This window comes from Capra hircus, chromosome 15 (genome assembly GCF_001704415.2).
Source record: "Capra hircus breed San Clemente chromosome 15, ASM170441v1, whole genome shotgun sequence".
In the NCBI taxonomy this organism is placed as follows: Eukaryota; Metazoa; Chordata; class Mammalia; order Artiodactyla; family Bovidae; genus Capra; species Capra hircus.
Genome location: NC_030822.1, coordinates 42041597 through 42060171, shown reverse-complemented (window position 1 = coordinate 42060171; position 18575 = coordinate 42041597). Strand labels below are relative to the sequence as shown.

At 45.0% G+C, this 18575-nt stretch overlaps 1 protein-coding gene across 3 annotated transcripts in view; it reads right to left on the bottom strand.

Moving 5' to 3' along the window:
* Positions 1-18575, bottom strand: part of PARVA (parvin alpha) — a 168227-nt gene that overhangs the window by 84790 nt on the left and 64862 nt on the right. Inside the window, exon 1 of one of the 3 annotated variants that reach the window (XM_018059567.1) lies at positions 278-320. The exons of the other annotated variants lie outside the window; for them this stretch is intronic. Coding sequence (XP_017915056.1) covers positions 278-305 — 28 coding nt within the window. The 5' untranslated portion in view covers positions 306-320. Of the gene's footprint in view, positions 1-277; positions 321-18575 lie in introns of those variants that run through there. 3 annotated transcript variants of the gene reach the window in all.

The window sequence follows — 18575 nt, the reverse complement described above, 5'->3', positions numbered from 1 at the left end:
CATCCTCTTTTTGCCACCCCCAACCTCTAAACATCTTACACACACGCCCACACTCTCCCCCCACCCATACACCCCATCCCTCCAGAGCTCTCTTTAACAACAGAGCTAGGCTAATGCAGGTCAGATTGACACAACAAACCTTCAGAGGCAAGAGGAGGGGCATCTGCCATCTCAGAAGCCCAAACACAAGAGACGCAACCAGGAGGTGGCCAGGGCACCCCCAGCAGAGAACCACCCCTACCACAGCACATCCAACTTCGCCCAGACTCTGACCCACCTTTAGGGCAAAGTGCCCCGCAGCCCATGGTCTAGAATTTCAGCCACAATCATGGTATCTTCTGCCCAGAGCTGAGCCCTCCCTCCGGTGGCCCTCACTCCTTTGCTTTCAGGCCCAGCTTCCAAGGTCCGGAGGTCTGTGGAGCTACAGCATCTTTTCAGCCATTTCCCGAGGAGAAGGCTGCCTGCTCAACCCACAACTCTCAGCTCAGTGCATCAGTTGAGAACAAGTGGCTGCCTATATAATTTAATATGATGCCACATGGGACTCACAGACCTGCTGCAAAGCAAACAGGATTCTAGCGCTTGCCTCTTGGCAACTAGAAATCTGGAGCGCCTGTTTTTTTCTGTTCAGGCTGGGTATACACCTCAGTCAGAGCTGGGCAGGGTGTTTTCAAGGGGTTGATGCTTAGACTACTGAGAAGTGAGTCTCATCTGAGGGCACCTAAAATTCCTTAGCCTGCCCACAGACTCAAGGTCATAAGCATCTCTTTAAGCACAGCAAACTATGGGTATAGCTGGGAGACCTAAAGCTGCCCCAGACACAGCATGAGGGCCATGCTGTGCTTTCAAGTCTTGTCTCAGTTATGGGGAACCCATCCTTTCAGGAAAGATAACCTAAACCCACGGTTAGGTAATACAGATGGGAACGTATCTACATAGACATTTCCAGGCACGAACTTACCATCTTAGACATGCATTAAGGCCAAGAAGAAAATGTTCTTGTATTTGAACATTTGCCACCATGGCCCATTGGGTTTGTTGGCTAGAGGGCTTTAGGCAAAGGCCTGGCCAGGGGTGAGGGGTGGCCTGTGCATCTGTTTCACTCCCAGATGAAGCTGGGAGGTGGTCCAGTACTGGCACTGGCCCAGTAGACTCCGCAGATGCTGGGACAAGTTCATTTGCACCTTAGTAGAATACTGCGGAGACTCAGGACAAGTTCCCAAGATGCTAACTTGTGAGGCATTGGTGGGGATGCCCACCACTCTGATCAGTCCTCCAGGACCCTGTGTCCAAATCACTCTGTCCCAGGGGTGGGGAGAGACTTAACAAAGAGACAAAGATGGCTTCACTGAGAGTCAGTCCTGGGGAAAATCCCCAGGCTGGAAGGAGATGTCATGGCCAATTAAGCAGAGGACTTTTACTTCCTATTCTATCTGACCGCAAAGACCAAAGTATGGATTGTGGTGGAGATAGCGCTATGGGGGGGCCCGAGGACGCTCAAAGGCCCAGGAGCAGCGGATACCTGGAAATGCTACGGGTGCATTTTCCAAGGCAACATGCTTTGTGCACCCAAATGAAGGGGAGAGGGGTCAGGATCAAGTAACTGATCCAGACCCTCCCTCCCCTCTACCCCTCTCTAGCAGGCTGACCAGGTGATGACTGAGTTTGCCACTGTTGTTGTTTAGGGGATGAGGAGGCAGGAGGCTATCTCCGGTAGTTTCCTCTAAGGTCCTAGTGACCACCTAAAAACCCTGGAAGGAGAAAAATCCTGGGATGTAATTACTATGCTATCCACAATCATCTGTAAACAGAGCCAGCTCATAAACATCAGCTTTATGATTATCATCCAAGAAACACTATGGTTCTTCAAATAGCGTACACCTAAAAGGCACAAAGTATGCGATTCAACTAACATTTTTTGATTGATTATCATGTGGCTCGCATTAAGTCGACCTTGCATGCCCTATCTCAGTTAATCTATGGGATGTAGAATTTATGACAGCGAATTTGTGTCATACCTGCTGCCTAACGCATCGGAGTATGTAAAAGAGAAGTCCAGAAATAGCACTGGAGGACTGGACTAAAAGGTTTTGATTCACAGCAAAGGAAATTTAATCAAAGCATGTAATGTCAATTACTGTCATTCATAATCACATTAGACCTCCCCAGAAATAATACAGATATAAAAGTCTAGAGTTACCTGCATGTTTGATGTAAACAGGATAAAATTATCTAAGTTCTGAAAATGTCCAGATATCAGAAAGAAAAAGAAGTATCTCTACCTAGCATCATGTGGCATCAAATTTCATTATGCAGGGACTTGATATCCAGCCACAAGAAAGTCCATCCCTCGTCTGAGAGCGGGTTGTAAAAACGTCCAAAGGTGCCTGACAATCTTGGGTTTAACATGGTCATGATTTTTAGCTCCTATAAACAATGAGACGCTCCTGCTTGTTTTGACAAGGCCCAGGAGAGGCCAGACAGTGAATACTCTTAGCCTGTCCCCAACACTCTTTGGACACTATATGGTGATAAGGAGCAGACCCTTTCACGGGGCAGCTTTGAAGTCCAGTGGAGGGAAAGAATCAGAGGAAAGCTCCAGGGCAGAAAAAACATGGCACGACTGCCAAGCCACAGCGAGGTCTCAGCAGGTCCATCTATGGGCATCCAACACACTGCCATTTCATTCCCTCGCCCCTTAATCACTTAGGGAGTGCACACCACTGCCAGAACTCAAGCTGAATACAGAGGCCACTCGGGGAGCAGGACAGCAGTAAGATCCTCGCATTCTTAGGATTACAGGGCAGTGGGGGAGAGGGACACTAAGTTTAAAAACATACACGTTCATAAAAACAAGGCAAGTTCCTACATTACTATATGTAAAATAGACAGCCAATGGGAATTTGCTGTATGTCTCAGGGAACTCCAACAGGGGCTCTGTATCAACCTAGAGGGGTGGGGTGGGGAGGGAGATGGGAGGGAGGTTCAAAGGGGAGAGGATATACGTATACCTATGGCTGATTCACGCTGAGGTTTGAAAGAAAACAACAAAATTCTGTAAAGCAATTATCTTTCAGTTAAAAAATAAATAAATTTTTTAAAAAAAGGCAAGTTCAACTGAGACCTAGGTTCTGCAAACCTTAAATGGGTATTCTAAGACTTCTATTGCCAGAGGTCCTGGCAAAGATGAAACAAAATATACAAAGCCCTTGGCTTGATGAAAATTAATAAAAAGTCCACTGCTACTAGTACCACTATTCTTACCATTAGTGAGGGTCTTCACCAGACACTGGCTGTGTGACCTTAGGTAAGCTAATTTTCTCATGTTTCAGGCCCCCCATCTGTATAACGGGATAACAATCATTCCTAACAAAAAAAGATTAAATGAGCTAATATGTAGAAAGTGTTTGGAACAATGCCTGGCACATAGTAAAAGTTTGATAAATGTTAGTTGTTAGTGGTGATTATTATTTTGCCAGAATCTAAGACATCACGTCAGCTCATAACAGGCTTACAATCTAGACCAGGGTTTCTCAACAGAGCCACTATTGATGTTTTGGACTGGATGAGTCTTTGTTATGGGGGGCTGTCCTGTGCAATGTAGGGCGTTTTGTAGTAGCCTGGCCTTCTATCCACTAATGCCAAGAGCATCCACCCCCACCATCATGACAATCAAAAATGTCTCCAGACATTGCCTAATGTCCCCTGAGAGGAAAAATCGCCCCCATAAAAAAAAAAAAAAAACAAAAAAAAACACAACAACAAACACTGGTCTAGCTGGAAAGTATAACGCACCGAGAGGAAGGGAGATGATACAGAGTTGGAGTTTGTGGTCAGGAGGAGAAGAGAAACAGTGAGTCCACGAGGGAACCCTTCAACAGAAAGTCAGGGAAGACTGCTTCAAGAGGGGCCGCAATGGCACTTCATGACCATCTTGAATCCACATCCCTCTTGCTAAACAGAAAATTCACTTTAGTGAGATTTCAGATTTAGAAATGAATTAAGCATCATGACTAAGCCCCAATTAAAGCAACCATAATACACTGAATATAATTTTCCATTACCTACAGTTAGTTTCCTCCTCTCACCAAAATCCTGACAGAGCTTCTTGGCTAAATGTTACCCACACAGATTTAGATAAGCTGGGGAGAGAACAAAGAGAAAGGAGCAGGGAGAGGGAAACTTCTGGGGCACCCTCGGAAAACTCTGGAGCAATTTCCACTGACATCTGTGGAGACTAGCCCAAAGTTTAACCAAGTGGCAGCAAGTGAGTCCGCTTTCAAGAGGAACAGGGTTTGGTCCACGCTGGCTCCCAGTTGCCGCATCCCATCCCATCCTCATGACTCGGACCAACTGACTCTCATCTGTGGGACTCAGTCCTGCCTCAGTTTCCAGGATTCCATCTTGATCTGAGACTGTCCTGGGCTCAAGAGCATCACCATCTGACCCCAAAACAGAGCTTCTTCTAGTACCAGAGAGAGTTCATTATCCAGTCTGTTATCAAAGTTCTTATTGTTGACCTTCTGCCTTAGTCCCTGTTGATGAATCCTGGTCCAAGAACCCCCCCGCCCAGTGTCTGGGGCTAAATGTGTCCCAAGACTGCTGCTGCTGCTGCTAAGTCGCTTCAGTCGTGTCTGACTCTGTGCGACCCCAGAGACGGCAGCCCACCAGGCTCCCCTGTCCCCGGGATTCTCCAGGCAAGAATACTGGAGTGGGTTGCCATTTCCTTCTCCATCTGCTTTTCTGCACATCTGAGCATCACTCCCCCAAGTTCCTGCTGCTGTGCTCCATCTACCCACTGGGACATCCCACTACTTCGTGTTAGACACTTCTTTGTTGCTGTTGGTTTTGGGGAATGGTGATCAGAGATTACTGTATCCCATGCTGGACAGACTGCATCTTCATGTTAGCATGTGGACCAATACTGTGCTCAGAGAGTGCAATCCTATCCCTGAGAAGAGTCACATCCATATCCCATCTCTCTGCCTTCTTCCTTCTGTTGTTTGTAGCTGGCCATGCTGCACTATGGCCGAGAGAGATCGTATTCCCGGTGTTTGGTTATCTCTGTTGTGTGGCAGGTGAATCAGACTGTCACTCTCTACATATGACTCCATTATCATACAGTGTATATATACTGTAAACCAAATACCTCCTGTATGCAAGATAATCTATGGGAGAGAAGGGGAAGAGAACTCATGCTTATGGGAAGTTTATTTTGTACCATACATTCATTTATGTTCATTACAAGATTATTTAACTTTAACTCACAACCACTCCAAGAGGTGGATACCATCATTAACAGTTTCAGCGTGAGGAGGAGAGGCAATGAGGCATCAGTTAGGTTAACACTGGTCCAGCTGACTTCAAAACTTATGCTCATTTCCTTGACAACCAGGAGTAGTCTTTTTGATGGATAACTGGAGCTCTATGGGGTTTCTATCCTTTCTTCCGCCTTTTATAAATTTTCATAGTATATATATGGCATCTACTTTCAGGGCTAGCGACCGAACTCAGAGCACTCACACAAACTTTCCTCAGCCTCCTCTCCTATGCTTTTTCTGCTATGAGAATTCAGGTTTCAAGTGCTTTCCTCAAGGTCACACAGAAAATGAAAGGTGGGATTTCCACAAACACTCTCAAGGGGTCTGCATATACAAGAACTTGTTACACGTTTATGGGAGTCACTGTCTCAGTGAGCAAGGTACCAGAGGACCCTGGGTTTCCCAGAGGAAGTCTATGCACCCAAGCAGACTGGGATGCTACGTGCAGGGCTTGGGGTTCGGCCGTGTGCCCCAGTCCCTCTCTCCCTGCTGCCAGAGATCAAGGAATTGGCTAGACACTGGCCGCTGGTTCACAGGAGGAACACAGGGGTTGGCATTTGTAAGTTTCACATTTGCACAATGAACTCCCCACCCTTATTTTTAACAGATTAGCATTTAAGGCTTTAAAAATACCACAAAAACATACACTAGAGATTGAATTGTCTTTTTCCTGCAGTGGAGGATAGTAACTAGACTGACCTTTACATGGATGGACCTGAAGTGACTTCATGGTTGAGTTTAAATGGCTATGTTCAAGGATTTGTGTACCACATACACGGAGCCTCATCACCTACTAGAACCAGGTGCATCGGTATTCATGGATCACAATCAAGAGGGAGAGAAGAGAGACAGGGAACAGAGGGTTCCACGGTCGAGGAGTACAGCATTAAATAGGAAGTGGCCACCCCTCCTGTGGGCTTCCCTGGTGGCTCAGTGGTAAAGAATCTGCCTGCCAATGCAGTCGAAAAGGTTTTGATCCCCTGGGTCACGAAGATCCCCTGGAGAAGGAAATGGCAACCCACTCTAGTATTCTTGCCTGGAGAATCCCATTGACAGTGGAGCCCGGCAAACTACAGTCCATGGGGTTGCAAAAGAGTCAGGCACGACCGACCGACTGAACACCACCACCACCCCGACTGTATGGAGATACATTTGAAGAAGTAACCAGCATCACCCTTGACACTCAATCTACAAACCAACAGGAGTCAGAGCCTTATTCTTACTTTACTCATTATTTTTATGGTGAACAGGCTACATTTAGAATATCTAAAATCAGCAATAACGAATAACAAGCCAGAAGCCACAGAATACACTTTTACCTTAGAAAACTGATGAACTGCACAGTTTAGACTCTTATCTGATCCTTATAATTGGACAAAACTAGCTTTCACATGACCACATCATTATTGCCAGAGTTTCATTGTACTTTTTCAAAACTTAACATTTTAAAATATACCTTCTCTCATGTTCACAAAGTGAATATATTTGATATTTTAATAATATAATACTTATTCTAGACTATTATATTTCAGTTATCACACAATTGTTGGTAAATTGGGTTGTCTTAGGTAAAAGTGTGTGTGTGTGTGTGTGTGCATACGTACAGTTAACCCTTGAATAACACGGGGATTAGAGGTATCCATCCTCTCCTTAGTCAAAAATAGTCAAAAATCAAATATAACTTTATAGTCAGCCCTCAATACTTGAAGTTCTGCATTTAAGAATTCAACCAACTGCAGGTCATGTAATACTGCAATACATATCTTTTGAAAAAAAATCTTTGTGAGTAAACCCATGCAGTTCAAACCTATGTTGTATCAAGGGTGTGTATATATAATATACAATATAGTATATATACTTTTTTCTAATAATACTTTTAATTTAATAATAATAGTTTTTCTAATAATTTTCTTGGGATATATTTCCAAAAGTAGAATTGCTGAGCCAGTCAGGGATTGCTTTCGTGTCCTGATATATTTTACATATCTCCATACTTTCCTCTAGGAAGGGGAAAAGAAAAAGAAATATTAATGCCTTCTGCAATGTGCATGTTCCTACAAAGCTCTGCTCAAGTTATATTTTATAGCTTTTGTTTACTTTTTATAGTATACATAGGTGTGAAATGGTAAGTCGCAGTTGTTTTAACTTGAACATATTAAATTACCTCCCTGGGATTTGTTTACAGTGAATGTTTCTCTTGTGTGAATTATCTACTCATATCCTTTGACCATCTGTCCAATGAAGTCTTGACTGTGCCCTTTAAGATTTATATGAAATTCTCCAAAGTGTCTGGATGGCGAGTTTTAGCTGTTATGTTTATTGTAACTACTTCCCCAATCAGTTGCTTCTCCTTTTACCTTTTAGCTTTGCTGGTTTTCTTTGTACAGAAAAAAGAAAAAAGGTGATTTTTTAAAATGTAATTGAACCCATCAAACTTATCATTGATAATTTTTTCAATTGCTTCAATAGTCAGAAAATTGTCTTTTCTCAACAATTGGGATAAGTATACCATGAAAAAAAATTAGCTTTTTTAACCATCTGGCATTTGTTGTGGTATAGGGATACAGTGACCATATTTTCTGAATCAAAAATTGGAACATGCGATCTGACAAGTGCCAGTATTCTTATGGGCAAAATGGGACAGAATATTTGAAATTGAGACTGTCTTGGAAAATTGAGGACACATGGCCTCCGTATGTATGGAGCAAGCTGTTATTTTAAAGGTACAGCGCCAGACCCTCTTTTCTCAGCTCCTGTCAACTCCAAGCAACAGAGATTTTCAGTCTGAGGCTCACCTCACATGAATCCTGAGCCCTGCCTTTCTTGGAGACATAGGCTATTTGGTAGGGCCAGTTCCCTCAGAAGGGAGGGTCGAGAATTAGTTATGTTGCGAAAGCCTACAGTTGGCCCCTCAAGATCCATTTTCCCCCTACCCTCTCCTGCCCGAGAGTGGCTGTGTTAGTGGGCAAGCTTGCCCTCTGCCTCTGATTAAGTAGACCAATGGGAAGGAGCCCAGGAAGGCCAGGAGAGAGAGGAGCTTGGGTTATTTCCTGATTCTCTTGCTATGGAGGCACCATCACCAAAGGTCATAGGCTCTGGCTGTTGGGTGGCCCTCTGCGCACCATTTTTTTTTTTTTTTTTAAATCTCTGGAATTCAGTAACCACTCAGGCCCAGGAGTGATCACAGCTTCCCATGGTTACTCACCCCAGGATGGAGTATACTTAGCTCACTTCTTTCACATAAACTTGAGTATGTAGGGACCTTAACTTCGACGCCCAATGTCCAGGCTGCGTTAAGTATATGCAACATCGAACTCAGTTAGTTTTCCCCAGACTCCATCACAGTGCTCCGTTTCTATCTTGAAGCACAGCCCTCCCCGAGTCCACGGCCTTCTTGACCACTCTGTCAGCCCCTTACTTGGAGGACAGGACCCCTCAGCTCTACCCACTGACTATAGGACTGCTCCATCCAAGGCCACCAGGCCCTACAATCCAACTGTTCATATGACCTTGAAATCCTAAATTTCCTGTCCTACTTCTACCCCATCCCAGCTGCTTTCTCTTCCCCCAGCCCAGGGTTAGGGGTTCAGAAGGCCCAGGTCCACCTATGTGGCAACAGTCAGCGGCTTCTTCCTTCACCCAGACAGTCAGACTAATACCTTTAAGACACACTGGGCCAGTGCCCTTACACATAAAAACTGGATGAGTCATTGCAAGCACACAGTGATAATCATCTGAGCTGCCTGTTCCTGGTCCCCCACATGTGTTTTAGTGGGGGCTCACCTCTTCTTTGCCCTTGAACTTTGCCTCATGGTGTTGCCTGGAGGACCCTGCAATGCCTCCTTTGTCTACTGACCTATGTCTCACCCACAGCTGTTCCCACTGACAATGTGGATTCCACTTCTGCCAAGTCTATACCATTTGGCGGCAACACTGACATGCCCCCACTCCATGGAGAAACCATGCGCAGACAGAAGTCAGGGCAGAAAATTCAAAACACACAGTGCTGGAAGTGACTATCTCTAGGTTCAGCTCAACAAGCCCCCACTGAGCCAGGCTCAGGATCTATAAACCAAGCTGAAAAGGACGAGGCAAACAGGAATGAGATCTCAAGACAGGAAACGGGGGGCACAGACAACAAGCAAGTGGTGATCCACATATATGAGAAGATCTGGGAAGGCTCTGGAGGAGAAGCTGGGCTCAAGCTAGAACTTAAAGGTAGAGGAAAGGAAGAAAGTACAGAAGCAAGGTCTTAGGGACAGAAATCAGCATCTTAGGGATAGAAATCAGCAGCAACGGTCACTGTATGAAATCACTATTGGCTGAGGGCATGGAGAAGGAAGTCAAAAATTATGGCACAGCTGCTTCCATTCCATCCAAGTGTCTGCGTGCACCCATCTGATAGTGTGCTGCACCTCTGACTCCCCTGGGTCTGGAACAGGGTTGAAAAAGAGGAGGCGTCATAAACTCTTGCTGAATCAAAAAATGAATCAATACACTTGACTCTGTTATTGCCAAAAGCCCAGAGTTCAGCTTTCTATCTTTGAATCCTACATCTGCAGGGGGAAGGAGTTACCCAAGAGAAAAAACAGTTTGTGACAGATGCTTTTAAAAACTTAAGTCAACAAGAAACGTGAAACACCTGGAGAGTTCCCCACTGGCTATGGAAACAACCTCTATTTCATTTAGGGGCCATGGAAGCCCTCTGCCTTCTACCCTCATGAAGCTTCAGGTTCTTATCCCTTCGGGTCCTCAGACTCATGCTTGGCATCTGGTTCCTCAGGGAATCTGGTGGGTTGCTTGCAAGAGCTCTGCTCTTGGGCTGAACTCCTGGAGCTCGACCTGGATTTCTGTCTAGGGCCTGAGGCTTCTGTGCTGCACAGTGGCGGCCCCCTTCTCCCTTTTAAAAGCAGCTTCAAGCTTCCAGTGTTAGATTCATTGGCCTTGAAAACACAAAGCCTCTCCCTGCATTTCCCATTCCTGTCTTGGGCTCCATGGAATGGGAATCTAGGGACTAGGCTGGATGGGACTAGGTGGGAACTTCAATGTCTTCCTATTAATAATGCTCATATAATAGAACCACTTACATTTGCTTAATGGTTTACAAAGCTTACAGATACATCTTCTTTAATTCTGAAACAATCCTGCTAACTAGGCATCATGATCTCTAATTGACACTGAGGCTCAAAATTGCCAGGTCCCCCAGCAGCGGCACCAGGTACTACCCAAGATCTAGGATTCCTTATCTTCATTCATAGCTGCTGCCTCCTTAGCTCCTGATTCACTCCAGAGAGTAGGATCCAGGAGAGATGATGACCTCCTGTCTCCATGCTGCTGAGTCGGTCCATGCATTAAAGAAGGGTCGGACTAGGCTACGAGGGGTGAAGAGCCATCACTCATCTCACAATCCTGCAAACTGCCACCAATGTGCCACAAAGTATGCTTTCTTTCTCAAATCCCCAGTTTACTCAGTTTTGACGCTCAGGTCTGACTATTCATTTTTTGAAGCTAGGCAGTGAAGTGGACAGCAATTCCGTATCTCCGATTTCCTGCAGCGTCTGGAAAGTTGTGTTAGGCCGGGTAAATGAAGAGCTAAAAGCAGCAGGAGGAAAAATCATAAAAAATGTAGCCGTTTTGTTTTAGTCTGCCTCTCTCTGCAGATTTGGTTGGTGACCTCTCTCTGAGTCACGAAAGGCTTTAAAATTTGCCCTGATTTACATCTGCAGGAAACAGAGTTTACTTCTTGCATTTTTCAATCCCAAACCATAGTTTATTCCTTTCTATGTGGAATTTCTTGATAATACCTCAAGACGAAAATATACATACATAATACTTTTCGGCTGCATGGTGTGCTTTAACCAAAACCGCTCGTTTCGACAAGAGCCGGCAGGCTTTAAGCCAATTACCCCCAATGTATTCTGTAAGCTTTAGCTGGGCGGTCCTCTCCTCATCAATTAAGTCATGGGAAAAGGCTCAGGATCACCAATGATCTCATTCGGAGAGCAATCTGCAAGGAAAAGCATTAAAAAAAGAAAAAAATTTTTCTACCCAAGAGTTTAGAGGCAAGGGTCTATTTTCATTATTTTTGGCATCTGAAGTATGGCAGATGGTCTAATCTTTCACATCTCTATATACCGAACTCCATTCCAGAGGAAAAAGAAAGAACCGCAATTTAGCAGAGGTCAAGAAGACAAAGTTTATAACTGTACACTCACCTCCCCCACTTCACTGGGCTGCCAGGCCTCTGTGGATTATGGCCATTGCTCTTCAGTTGCAAATAAAAGATTCCCCCTTCTACCAGCCCTCCAAGCTAATGAATTAAAGGAACTTAGAAAAATGAATACTGTGATAGTCAGAATCCTAAAGTTGGCCCTCAAGATTTCCTATCCTAAAGCTAGGACTGTGACTATATCATGCCCTGATAATGTTAGGTTAAAAGGCAAAAGGGATTTTGCAGATATGATTAAGGTTACTGGTCAGTTGGTTTTAAATTAATCAACAGAAGATCAACTGGGTGAGCCTAATGTAATCATATGAGTGCTTTAAAAGCAGAGTTTTCTCCTGCTAGTAACAGAAGAGGAATTCAGAGAGCTTTGTGGGAAGGATTCGATGTGTGGGAGGATTCGATATGTGGGAAGCTCTCCCTTGCTGATGAGTTGGGGGTCACACGTCAAGGAGCTGAGAGTGGCCTCTGCAGGCTATGTGCAATTCCTGCCAAAAGCTAGAGAGGAAATAGAGACCTCAGTCCGACAACTGCAAGGAACTGAAGACTGCCAACAGGCTGAATGAGCTTGGAAGCGAAATCTTCCCCAGGGTCTCCAGATAAGAGGCCAGTCCTGCCAATTCCTTGATTTCAGTCTGAGACCCTGAGCAGAGAACCCAGCCCACCCAGACTTCTGACCTATAGAACTGTGAGATAATAAATGGGTGTTGCTTTAAGCTGTTGAATTTGTGACAGTTCATGGTGTAGTCAGAGAAAACTAATACAGATACCCAGACAAGTCTATGGACAAAACAAATACAGAAGCCAATACAAATATCATTAGGCCACGACGTGAAAGAGAATCCCCTGGCCGTGAAACCTTCTCTGACACCTGGACTCTTTCTCCCTTTAGCTTTTCTTTTGATCTTGACCAACTTCCCAGGCTTACATGTGATGAACATGGCTGTTAACCCAAGCCTGACCGACTCCATGGAGCCACACCTATCTCCAACCAAGAAAGTCACTGTGTTCTCAGTTCAGATTCTGAGAGAGAAGCTGGTCATCCCATTTATCTGGCAAATATGAATGGAGAGCAATCAATGTTGTAAGAATTATTCTAGGTACTATGGGGATACAACAACAGACAAGATACACTCCTGCTCAAGGGAGTTTCAGGCCTCCTGAAGGGGAGACACAATGAAAAGGCAGGCAAACACATTTGTTAGGCCAGCAAAGGCAGGCTGTAAGGAAACACAGAGCAGGGCGATGGGATACAGGGACACCAGAAGTGTCCTTTTTAAATTGTGGGCATGGGCCTGCAGAGAGGGGAGCATTTTAACATATTTGGGTGATGTGAAGGAGCCAGAAATGCAAACACAAAGCGGAAAGAACATTCAGGAAGAGGAAACAGAAAGTGAAAGGCTTTCGAGTGGAAATGTCCTCTGAAGGGAACAAGGCAGCCAGTGGAGCTGGAGCACAGAAAGCAAAGGGAGGACACCAGGAAAGAGGCAGGAGAGGTGGCCTGGCCCAGCTCAAGCAGAGTGGAGAGGCCGCAGTAGAGAATTTGCAAAAGCGGCAGAGTCGACTGCAAGGGAGTGACATGGATTGGCTGAGATCCAACAAGGTCTAAACAGAGTCTCCCAGACCTCTCTCCCCTGGGTTATGGGTCTTTAGGCTCCACAGTGCCTACCTTAGCCCCATTCTCTCACAATCTTCCTCCAAACTGGATAAGCCAACCCTTAACCCCGAACTGCCTCTTCTGTCCCCTTTCTTCCCATTCTGGTCCAAGTTTTCCTGGAATTGTCCCAATGAACACTTAGTGAGCACCAGCCTCATGACATTATGCAAGGCAGGAGGGATTCAAGCCCTCGGGTCACAACCTGATATGCTACTGATTAGCTGCCTTAATTCAGGCAAATAACTCAATCTCCTGAGCTGCTTCCATGACACAGAGACAAAAATACCTACCATGAAAGGATGCTCAGGGGTTAGCGTTATTAAGCAAAGTTTGTAACACAAAGCTGGACACAAAATAGGCCCTTGGTGAGTACTGATTGAATAAACAAATAAATGAGGGACAGGGTTGAAGCATATCTGATGACTGGATATTGAAACTGTGATGAATGCTTCAACAGAAGTATGAGGTTAAAGAGTGAATGGGAAGCAGAGACCATGCTGCTGCCTGTCTGTCTGCCTCCCCAGCGCATTCCCTACACAGGCTGCCCAACTCCACTTCTGTGCATCAGCCTCGGTGTCTTCCCCACACATCTTCCTCAGAATAGATGAATGGCCTCCTCCTTCCCAAAGGAGTTTTGGTACCAAGCATGGCCTTGACATCCTTTCTTTTATACCCCAACATGTCATCATCTCTATATCCACTAAGTCGGCTGTCTAAATTCAATTTAATTCTTGTGAACAACTCTTCACGGAACGCCTACCACGTGCAGGGTAATGTGCACATAGAGATGAGAAGGCTTCAGTATCCATGCAGAGCTCACATTTTAGCAGGGACACCACCAAGATGGCCAGTCCACCTGGCCCCACAACAGTAGCTATGGGAATATGTCCATGAGGACGTCCCTGCTGGTCCACGGCTGAAACTCTGCACTCCCACCGCCGGAGGCCCGAGTTCAGTCCCTGGTCAGGAAACTAGATCCCATATGCTGCAATCAAGAGTTCACACGCCACAGCTAAGGTCAAAGATCCTGCGTGCTGCAACTAAGATCTGGCACAGCCAAATAAGAAAGAAAGAAAGAAAGAAAGAAAGAAGTATGTCCGTGGGACAGCAGCAACCTGAGGGCTGATCAACCTCTGGTGAGGCCTGGGAGTTTTCAGGGAGGTTGGGAAGAGAAGGTTTCTCAGAGGAAGGGACCCAGGAGTTGAGCTTCAAGAATGGCTAGGATCTTGCCTGGTAGAGGAGAGTAGAAGATACCCTTCCTATAGCTCACCTCTTCCTTCCCAGGGATGCTATACCTTTTTTTTTTTTAAATGAATTTTTATTGGGGTATAGTTGATTTGGGCTTCCCCGATAATTCAGTTGGTAAAGAATACGCCTGCAGTGCAGGAGACCCTGGTTTGATTCCTGGGTCAGGAAGATCCCTTGGAGAAGGATAGGCAAAGGTCCGTCTAGTCAAAGCTATGGTTTTTCCAGTAGTCATGCATGGATGTGAGAGTTGGACTATAAAGAAAGCTGAGCATCGAGGAACTGATGTTTTTGAACTGTGGTGTTGGAGAAAACTCTTGAGAGTCCCTTGGACTGCAAGGAGATCCAACTGGTCCATCCTAAAGGAAATCAGTCCTGAATATTCATTGGAAGGACTGATGCTGAAGCTGAATACTCCAATACTTTGGCCACCTGATGTGAAGAACTGACTCATTGGAAAAGACCCTGATGCTGGGAATGATTGAAGGCAGGAGGAGAAGGGGATGACAGAGCATGGGTTGGCTGGATGGCATCACCGATGCGAAGGACAATTGTTTGAGTAGGCTCCGGGAGTTGGTGATGGACAGGGAGGCCTGGCGTGCTGCAGTCCATGGGGTCGGAAAGAGTCAGACACGACTGAGTGACCGAACAGAACTGAACTGATAGTTGATTTACAATGCTGTGTTAGTTTCTGCTCTACAGCACACCAAATCAGTTACACATACATCCACTCTTTTTCAGATTCTATTCCCACACAGGTCATTACGGAGTACTGAGTAGAGCTCCTTGTGCTATACAGCAGGTCCTTATTAGTTATCTATTTTAATATATAGTAGTGTGTACATATCAGTCTCACTCTTCCAATTTATTCTCCGCCCCCACCCCGTATCTTTCTTATTCCTTTAGCAGAGTGCTTCTCAAGCAATCTGAAGAAAAGCATCAGCTTTTAAAAATTTCCAAATCATTGCAGACTGGTATTTTGCAATATATGACCAAATTAAATTACTAGAAAATGTTGAAATAACAGAATAGACAAAATGCATGCGCATCGATCATGTGCTCTGGCGGTACAGTGAGTCAAACTGCTGTAAAAGTTTCTCCCCTGGGACTTCCCGGGGGCTCAACGGCAAGGAATCCTCCAGCCAATGCAGGGGACACAAGTTTGACCCCTGGTCTGGGACTGTGCCTCAGAGCACCTAGGTGGGTGCGCCACAACTTCTAAGCCCACAAACTTCTACTGAAGCCTGGGTGCCTCAAACCTTCTTCCACAGGAAGAGAAGCCACTGCAATGAGAAGCCCATGCAATACAATTAGAGAGGAGCCCCTGCTCTCTGCAACTGGAGAAAGCCCAGGTGCGGCAATGTGGACCCAGTACAGACAAAAATAACACAGAAATAAATCTTCAAAAAAAATTTCTCCTCTGGTGGCTATGGTGGCACAAGACCGTAAATGTAGTTAATACCACTGAACTGTGCACTTTAAAAATGGCTAAAATGGTAAGATTTCTGTTACGCATATTTTGCTTCCCCAGTGGCTCAGAGGTAAAGAATCCGCCTGCAATGCGGGAGCCACAGGAGACGTGGGTTAAAGCCCTGTGTTGGGAAGACCCCGTGGAGGAGGAAATGGCAACCCACTCCAGATTTCTGTTATGTATATTTTACCACACACAAAAGTTTCTCCTTCATTTTCATAATACCGCCGGTCAAAGGTTTAGAAAAGTCAAAGTTACTTTTAAGTCATTTTGTGCTTTCATCTCTGTGATATTGTGATTTACAATAAGAAACATATATTTGGTCTTCATTCTCATTTCTGGTACACAGCTCCTAAAACTGCTGAAATGTCCTGATAAAAGCAACACAGGTTTTATAGTCATTACAAGCCCCTTTCGATCGCTCCTGAATTTCTGTTAGTGAGGAGAATTTATGTTAATAAGGATGGGGGCTGGTTGTCAGGGGAACCAACTTCTAGGTGAGAGGGCTGGAACTTATCCCCACTCCCTGACCTCAGGGGAGGGGAGCGGGGCTGGAGATTAAGTTCAGTCACAAACAGCTGATGATTTAATCAGTCATGCTTGCATAATGAAGCTTCCATAAAAACCTGAAAAAGGACGGGATTCTGAGAGCTTCCAGTTAGAAAACACACGCCTATACTGGGAGAGTGGGACGCCCAGTGAGGGCTTGGAAGCTCTGAGCCCCATTCCACACACCCTGCCCTAAGCATCTCTTCCCTCTGCTGTTCCTGGGCTACATGACTGATAAATAGGTAATCTAGTAAGTAAACTGTTTTCCTGAACGCAGTGAGCCACTCTAGCCAATTAATTGAACTGAGGAGGGGCTATGGGAGCCTTCAATGCATAGTAGGTCAGAGACATAGGTAACAACCTGGACTTCAGACTAGTTTTATTTAAAATGAGTGGGTATGGATGAGAGACCCTTGTGAAACTGAGGCCCTTAACCTGCTGGATTGGCAGCATCTTTCAAGTAGATAGTATCAGAATTGAGTTAAATTGTAGGACATCCAGTCAGTGGCCACTGAGAATCTGATGACTGCTTGACAGTGTTGGAAAACACACACTGAAACTACAATATGAAAATGGTCACTATTGCTTTTTGAAGGTGTTTTTTTTTTTTTTTTTCTTATGAAATAGCTTGCACTCCCATCTTTTCCTTCCCAACCTAACCCTGCACTTCTTCAGATCAGGTTCTGCAACTATCTGATCAATGTCCTTGGCACGATTCCCTCCATCAAAAATGTCTTATATATGAGGAAGCTTAAACTAAGCTTCTGAAAACACCATTTTCATGTTCCCACTCAAAAATATTTAGTGACTCCCTGGGGCCTCTGGCATAAATTTTAATTTCCCTACCTAACTTTAATATAAGCCCAGGACTGGGACCTCCCTGATGGTCCAGTGGTTAAGATTCCACCTTGCAAGGCAGGTGGGGCACAGGTTTGATCCCTGGTTGGGGAGCTAAGACCTCACATGCCTCACAGCCAAAAAGCCAAAGCATAAAACAGAAGCAATACTGTAACGAGTTCAATAAAGACTTATTAAAAAGTGATCCACATTAAAAAAAAAAAAAAGCCTCTGACTGTATCACTCACTACTTGCTTTATAACATGACATTCCACTCCAAGCAGCCATCGTTTCTCTCAGGCCACCTGTCCCATCTACTCCAGCCTGCAGTTATCTTTCTATTCTCAGAGCTCTTACTAAGCAACTTCAATGAAACCTGGATTAGAGATGATTACTGCAAGTACTCTACCTGTATTGTGCGTGATTTCAACCAGCCTGAGGCCAGGGACAAGTTCTGCTCAATCTCTCCTCAACTCTTAATGCCAGTGCCATAAAAAGAGGATGTTAAGTAATATGGGATAAGTTGTCAGCTTAGAGGCGACTTAAGAGAATACCACTGTATCAGTTCAATCATCCTACTGAACAAAGTCTAGCAAATCATGATATCTTCCTAAGATATGCTTTACTCCCAATCCTGGGTAGATGATAATGTTTATCTATTTTATAAATGAAAACACTAAGAGACAGCCAGGAAAGAAGTCAGTTGCCCAAGGTCACACAACTGGTAAGAGGAAAAAAGGATTCAAAATACAATGCCTAACTCTAAAGCTAGCACCATGTCCACTGTATACACCAGCTTTTAAATGGCATCTCTTCTCCAGGTTCGAGGAACTACCCATTCACTGTTCCTGATGGCCTATGAGAATTGCAACCACAACACAGCAGTGCAAACCATCTGCAGATGTCATGGGTTTGCCCCTCTATGGCCCACCAGCACTGCCATCAAAATGAATATTTTTCAGCCCTGAGACGCATGCCATCATCTCAGAAGCGGACTGTCAGGCACCAATGGTCACCTAGTGTTTCCCTTCCCATCCGTGTTGCATGGGAAGGATGTTTTTAGAAGTGGGTTGAAATAAGGTTTCAGAAGATCAACCCTATTTGCTTTTTTCCCACCTTGCGGGATCAAGGTCATGGATAGGAGTGAGGGGAGTGGTGGCAGAGGATGGCACTCAGGGAATATTAATTTTTAAGAAGCAGGAAGAAAAGGGAGATTCTATGGGGGAAAAAACAGATGAAGTGCTCAGGGAACCCTCAGAGATACCTGTTATG